General features: G+C 37.6%; 1 protein-coding gene across 1 annotated transcript; it reads right to left on the bottom strand.

The window, feature by feature from the left end:
* Window positions 1-4,788: 4,788 nt before the first annotated feature.
* Window positions 4,789-5,577, bottom strand: LOC110924757. The gene has a single exon (XM_022168749.1). The coding sequence runs from the start codon at window positions 5,575-5,577 to the stop codon at window positions 4,789-4,791; it is 789 nt and encodes a 262-aa protein (XP_022024441.1).
* Between the last annotated feature and the right edge of the window lie 2,368 nt (window positions 5,578-7,945).

Below are 7,945 nucleotides of genomic sequence, written 5' to 3'. Positions count from 1 at the left end.
GAGTTCATCACTCCCTCGAAATGTGAGACCCTTGATGAACTTATCAATCTGGCACGAGATAGAGAAATAGAGACTAAAAGGCAAGAAGAGCGTGGTGAAAAGAGATCAAGTATTTGTAGAATGGTATTGTCTTGATTATGGGTTAAAACAGGGGTATGCTCGTTTTACGGACGGTTCATGCCCAAATTTTGTAAAATTATGTGTTAATGATATTAGTACATTTAAAGTTCATGTTTCTAGCAAAAATTTTTGGTCATATTTCTTCAACGAAAGTGTGATCCTAACAAGTTGGTATCAGAGCCTAGGTTTGAGGGATTCGAGCAAGAGTAATAGTGCTTGAACTCAAACCGATGGCTCGTACAAAAGTGTGCTCACTCCGAAATCGCCAATGAGGTAAAATTTTAAATTTTCGATTAATATAAGTATGCATAGTGTGTTACGGTATAAGTTTTAAGGTTCAAGTAGGCTACGGGTGATAAGGCGTGTAAAATAAGAAGTCTCGCGACCCGTGTAGCTGAAAACGGACCCGGGAAATAATCGGAACACCCCAAAATTGATTTTCCAGCGTTTTAACAAAGGAAGGGCCGTCGCCGACGGGCTGTGATGCCGTCGCCGACGCCCTCATGTATGCTGACGGCTTAAGTGGCTGTCTACGGGATTTTGTGGGCGACGCATGTTTTTAGAGCCCGTCACCGACGAGGCATGAAGCCGTCGCCGACGGCTAGCGGAAATCAAATCCGCCGAAAAGTTTTTGTTTTGTCTTGTTTTCGTATTTCGAGCTTCTAAGTTGTTCAAAAGCCTAATGAATGCTCGTGTAGGGTCTATATAAGGCCTAGTAAGATATATGTGACCACGATTAGTGGGTAAGATAGACGGGCTCATAAAAAAATTCAAAAGTGATGAGTCGAATGACACGAATGAATGATGAAATCTTAAAAGCGAGTAAAGTTTAGAATATAAAAATGCGAATGAAGTAAACTCGGACTAATAAACTATGATGTACTGAAAGTTTGTGATTTGTATTAAACATGAACATGCCAATGTGTAGATGGCTGATGCAAGAAACGTTAATGAAGATGATGATGAAACGACTAGACAAGAAGCATTTAATAGCAGAGTCGTAGAGGTGGCGGAAGGAGTTATGCAAGCTAATTTTCCCCGATTAGCTCAAGAAGTAGAAAGTCGGGTTTTGGGAGTCGTGGATGCTATGATGACTAGCAAGATCGAGGAATTGAAAGAACTGATTGAGGGGGTCTAAAAGTAAAGGCAAAGAACGACGATGCACGTATAAAGATTTTATGGCGTGCAATCCTGCAACGTACGATGGTAAATCGACCCCATTGCATGCCAAAGATGGATTTCAAACATAGAAGCGGTATTCATACGAAGTCAGTGTGATAAGGTAGATCAGCTGATGTTCGCTACTGGCCAACTCACTCTCCAGGCGAAAGATTGGTGGGATGCGCATAGCAAGGAAATAGGGGAGGATAGACTCCAAATGCTGACCTGGCAAGAATTTAAGGAGCCCTTTATGAGATACCATTGCCCTCAGTCGGCTATTGATAAGATTCAGGAGGATTTCTTGCGCCTCCGACAGAAAAAGAGTCAATAAACGAAATCCCCAACTTGTTAGGACCACACTTTCGTTGAAGAAATATGACCAAAAATTTTTGCTAGAAACATGAACTTTAAATGTACTAATATCATTAATACATAATTTTACAAAATTTGGGCATGAACCGTCCGTAAAACGAGCATACCCCTGTTTTAACCCATAATCAAGACAATACCATTCTACAAATACTACTAAAACCAACACATAGAATACTAAAAAGTGTGTCTACCAACCAATTGTTCAAAAGGTATTTTGACCCAAAACACTAATACAAACTAGCGGAAGCGCATGGTAAGACATATGTTTTGAACACGTGCTCGCTCCAATTCGCCGAGTCACCTAAGTTGAGGATTTACCTATATTTAACAACAAACTTTAGAAAGTTAGTCATAATACTTATTTCGCTTAAAACACCAACTTTTTTATTGCATTCATTTATATACTATCCTTTCTTTTACGCATTCGACTACCCAATTAAATGGGTATGGCATATACTCTCATAATGAGATTCAAGCATACCACTTACGACCCAGTAACATCGGGTTAATTGCTTTCAACATAAACCTTTTGTTCTATCCGTATAACGGATGAACTTCATACTTTCGTTATTGCATTCATAACCTCCCGTACTAAACGGTTGGTACCATATTCTTACTCGACATGGTTCGACTTGCATAGCATATTGTAACTTTCGTTAGCATAACCAAATCCGCAAGGGATTTGCTATCTACTACTTTCTAACCACCATAATCATTGTAACAAGGATTGTTTTTCATAGTTTAAACGAAATGTAAATAAGGTTTTGTATGCAACGGAACATACCTCAGTCTTGTGATCCTTCCGATTTCTTAGAATTTGAACCTTCTTCCTTCACACCTATATCACACATTCATTCCTTCGTGTAGTACCCACATTTCATTCCATTATGTTCCAAATTACACATAATTATTCTTTCAAGCATTTCATCGAACACCTAGTGTGCGTTACATTAATAAAGCATAATGTACAAACATTTAAAGCATGACTTTGCTAGTTCATCCTATATGCCATCAGTAATCACTCTAGTTCTTGCAATTCCTTTAGTCTACATCAATTTATCTAGCATTCAAGTATTACAAGCAGAATCACATGTCAAGATTACATATAATCATAATCCCTATAATCTTCCTATTCATAACACAATTTCACAAAGTGGGTTTTATAGAATTTTCTTTCAATTAAACTAAAATCAAGCATGATTTCTACTCTAGGGAGTAACCCTAACATCTAATTAACACAAATCATACCACGAATTCATGATTGGGTTGAAACCCTTTTTCTACAATTCACCAAATCCAGAAATTCGACTTACCACTTCACTAGGTATGCTTAGATGATCGAAACTTTAAAACATGCAGCTAATTAACATTGATTTTTCCTTGTCAATTGGTGAATTTTGCAAGAACAAGGGTAAACCCTTATTTTCCATGCTCTTGATCGATCCCAGAACACGCACAGGGTGTGTGTTTGTGGCTTAGACATAATTAAACCTTACTTAATTATGATTTTTCACATTACCCCCTTGAAACTTGTTAAGTGTTTGATTTAAACACTTCCCATGATTTAACTTATTCTTGTATTAAAATAAATTTCGGGATGTTACATTGTATATCCATACTATTTGTTATGCTTAGGATGTTCTAAAATGCTAGATTCAACTCGAATATAAATTGCCACGTTGGAATGAGAAAACTTTTATACTTATACTTATATTCAAACTTGTATGCTTGCCAGTACTTTTGTATTGATCTATGCTTTTAATACATGTTGCAGGATTTTAATGATGCGAGGAATCTAGTAGGATTGTCTAGAACGCATTTAAACTTTAATACTTGTTGTAGCGTATTTAATCTTCAAACATGTTGTATTTTGTTTCTAAACCTTGTATTAAACCATTATTAATGAAATGAAATTTTAGTTCTTTTACACTTGTCGTTATTCAAATTTATTATATTCTAGTTCAATCATTGTAAAAAGTAATTATTAAATACTCGACACAAATAGCGTTATGAAGTCTCTTGCAATCTAGTTTTCGTCTCATTCCGATGTTTCCGCCATCGGTTGGGGTGTGACAGCCAAGATGTGTGTTCTCCAAGCATGGAATCTGATCTTAACACATGTAATGATCTTGTAAATCCTTGCACAATACTCAAAACACTTGTCATGATCTTACAAATCCAAGAATAGTATAAATAGCAAGCATTTTCTTCACTTCAACTTGCTCATTTCATACTTTCTTCTCCCATCTTCTTGGAGCTTGCTTCCGTCCTTTGGAGGCCTCCTACCTGAGATCTTAAAGTGTTCTTCAACAGAAGTAAGTTCTCATCCTAGTCTATTTCATTTATTTTAGTTATTTTGAGCTGAAAGTCAAACTGTTTGACTTACCGTTTGACTTTCGGTTTTGACCATAATTGGTCAAGTCAAAGTTCAATTGAACTTTGCAACGTGATTGTAATCAGGATGGTTATAATCCCTTGCGATTATACCTACTGATTACCACGTTTACTAGTCAAAGTGATGAGTCAAAGTTTCGGTCAAAAATGCGCATTTTGAGCATTTTACGATGGAACTATTTTCGGGTATCAAAACACTAAGTTTTGATACCAAATCAGTTTTGCAACTTACTTAAACATGTTTTGACATGTTTAACTCGTCACTTCTAGTTTAGTGCTTATTTAGGATCGTAAGTCAAGCGGTCTTGACCACCGCTTTGACTTTCGAATCCGACCCGTTTGGTCGATCTTAGGATCCGACCAAGCACATTTTTGTGACCATAATTGTATAGGGAATAACCTCCTGAGGTTATACCTTATGGTCACGTCGTTTGGTTAGTTATATGATAAGTTGTTTATATATGCCTAGAAATGACCAAAATGCCCTTTTGCGCATAAATCCGTTTTAAGCATATGCAATCAAATTTTTCACTTATAAACTGATGTTTTTTTTTGGGTAAAGGGTTACCCCGGTGATTTTATATATTCACAACCAAAATAAAACAAGTAGTGTAGAGAGCCTACACTAGTTCAATCATGAGACATGCCTTATGAAAGTTTACCAGCAAAAGCAAATACAAAACAAGAAACCAAAAACAACCACTAGTCTAAGGAACTAGAATCTCTACTTCGAGTCTCTAATCAGCCACCTTCGAATCCATCATCATGAATATCCCAATCCTGCAACAGCATTGCCACTCTATCAGTTCTCTTCAACCGAACTCCCATGAGTTTATACCGAACCGTATCCAATATTACTTGACACAATTGCTCCGGAGGTCTTAACTGATTCTTGAATAATCTAGAGTTTCTTTCTTGCCAAATAAAATAAGCAGTAGCCGTTACTAAAATCCTGCTGACATACATACCGGCCGCTTTGGAGTTAACACGCATCAAAAGCCATCCCACCACATCATCCCACTTTGGATCAACATCTTCCATACCCACTTTTTGTCTAACCGTACTCCATATTTTCGATGAGTACTTGCATTCAAAAAATAAGTGATTGTGAGAATCATGATTTTCATAACAAAGCAAGCAACACATCATATTCATATTCTTCCTGCGAGATAAATCCCACTGTAGAATAATGTCTTGGGTTAGCAATTTCTTCCTCATAATCAGCCACATGAGAAACGCATGCCTAGGAATACATTTAGCACACCAAACTAACTTGCTCCAATCCACTTCCGCTTCATTATGTCGAACCGTTTGCCACATATTCGAAGCAGATACCTCCAACATCGTATTCCCATCCTTCCATTTGATTGTATCTCTTTTATTAGGACTTAACTGGATCGGATCAAGTTGTATAAGGACCGGAAAGATATCCCGCCACGCGGCTGGCCATAGCCACTCCCCATTATCAAAAACGTCCGCAACCGAGTCCTCCAAACGAAACCCTGCATTTGTTATAGCATTTTCAAACATGTTTGGGCATTGAAGACTTATCATAGGACATGTTTAACCATTCGAACACGCGTTTACGCAAACGATACGTTAAAGTAGCGTAAACTACCTTAACGAGTCAAAACGGGTCAAAAGCACTTAGGATCACTTTCAAATCAGAATGTTAAGTTTATTAAATCATACCATATGAGTTCCAACACTCATTTGATTTATAAAACTTCATTCTATCTAATCCGCCGATTAGTGTCCCGACTTATTAACATAGTTATCCAATACTAGGTGCCACTTGATTCCTTGATCCTTCAAGCTTTGTTTGATCTTTATTACAAGACTTATATGCAATCCCTTGTGAGTACATAGTTCCCCCTTTTACTTTTGCAAACATTTTGGGGTGAAACATATGTGCCTACCGTTACTTTCTTGTTTTCATGACATTATACATGCTTTGATTACATAGTACATATAGTACATGATTTCAATTGCATTTTGCTTCGTATGTTTACCTAGCATGCCTAGCACATTGATTTCAAACACATTTTGCTTTGTATGTTTACCTAGTGATGGAGAGGGTGAAACCCGAGCTTTAGAGTGTCTAAATATAATGATTTATGTGTATTTGATGTGTTTATTTGCTTGGAATGAAGTGACTACGAGAATTTGGTGTTTTGCGGGTAAAACACGTAAATCGGTGTGTTTACAATGGTTAAAGATGAAGTTGTGAGCATAGGATGGGATATTGCAGCTTGAGGATGAATATTGGAGTTTGTTCGGGTGATATGAAGGCTCACGAGTGGAAGGAGTATGCAAGAACAAAGTTCAGGGACCATTCGGTACTTAATTGGAAGTTGCTTTGTGCCTTAATATGCACAGAAACACTATACCATAGGCCACAGTGTACACCGTGACCCACAGTTCAGGACATCTGTTCATCAGCAACACTACACTGTGAACCCCAGCATACACCGTGACCCCCAATTCAAGGTCCCTGTGGTGCACAGCAACATTACACCGTGACCTACAGTTGGGAACCGTGGCCCCCAGTTCAGAACCTCTGTTAGCGCAGCAAAGGTAGACCTTGACCCACAGTGTGGAACCGTGAGCCACGGAACGACATCAACATCATGCAGTGGTGGTCGGGTCGGGTAAAACTTGAAAACCGGAACACAAATAACATCACATCAATTTTATCATTATCCTTTAACATACAAGACTTGAGAGTGGGGCAGACTTTGGAGGAGACTTTTAGACTTCGTTTTTTAGGATTGGGCTGATTACAAGGTTTTAAAAAGTCAATTACATAATCATCATACATCACGCAGACTAAAGTTCTTTTGGGGTTTTGACATTTGGAAATTATCAACAACAAGTTGGACTTGGGGAGGCACAAGACAAAAGCCAAACTCACGTGAAGAGTTTATTGGACCGAGAATTTCTTTGGGGATCTCTTGGGGGCCCACGAGTTTGAGGAATACACACATATCTTCTTTTGACGGCAGCTTTAGGTTTGGAGGGAGTTGGACTTGGGAACCATCAATCACAACATCAAATCCATCATCATCACCTTTCAACGAATCATCATCAACATTGACTTTAGTGGAGCCGCACACATCATCCAACATCACACAATTGAATCAATTACTAATTCACGTGGCTTGGAGATTGAGATTGGAGTTTGATTAATATTATCATCAATTGTTATATTATTATTACAAAGAGATGATGTTAATCATTATTGAAGCTTTCCCCGGTCAACCAACCAAGATGAGCGGCTAAACTTTTTGTGGTTTCCTCCGGATGGAGGGTTTTGTAAGTTAATGAATATTATGTGTTTGATACAATCATTTAACCTGGTGATCTAAGCATTCGATGCTTTTCACCATGGATTTGATTTATTGGTTGTAAACAGTTAAGTTTATTTAAACCTTAATTTCTAAGCATTCAGTTCCAGAGAGTTCTAGTAATTGGGATATATTTGACATGGGGTTAGGGTTTGTAAATTGTAATTGATAATCATTCGATAACCTCCCGTTATGTATTGACCGGAGTACTTAGTCGTTGGTTATCACAATTAATTAATCAAGTTTAACACCTATGTCTATGTAGGTCACGATTATATACATAGTTGAAGTTAACTGCAAAACCTGAAATCTGGAGGAACCATCTTCCTTCCTATTGATTTAAATCTCAGTTTTTATTTGTTAATTTAGACAATTCTCCTAAACAATCAAACCATCAATTGAATTTTACTTTTTAGTATTAGTTAATTAGAACTTAGCATCATAACACTTTCCACAATCCTCCTCTGGTTCGATATCTGACTTACCCTACCTACGTGGTTTAGTTGGTTTTTGCATGTCCTCAACGACAGACATCAAAATGGCGCCGTTGC

This window comes from Helianthus annuus, chromosome 17, assembly GCF_002127325.2.
Source record: "Helianthus annuus cultivar XRQ/B chromosome 17, HanXRQr2.0-SUNRISE, whole genome shotgun sequence".
Lineage (NCBI taxonomy): Eukaryota > Viridiplantae > Streptophyta > Magnoliopsida > Asterales > Asteraceae > Helianthus > Helianthus annuus.
The sequence above is the reverse complement of the archived record's forward strand: the minus strand, read 5'-3'. Positions and strand labels throughout refer to the sequence as shown.

What these genes read in the sequence shown, in the direction of transcription:
- LOC110924757 (XM_022168749.1), bottom strand. Translation starts at nt 5,577, where the DNA reads ATGTTTGAAAATGCTATAACAAATGCAGGGTTTCGTTTGGAGGACTCG.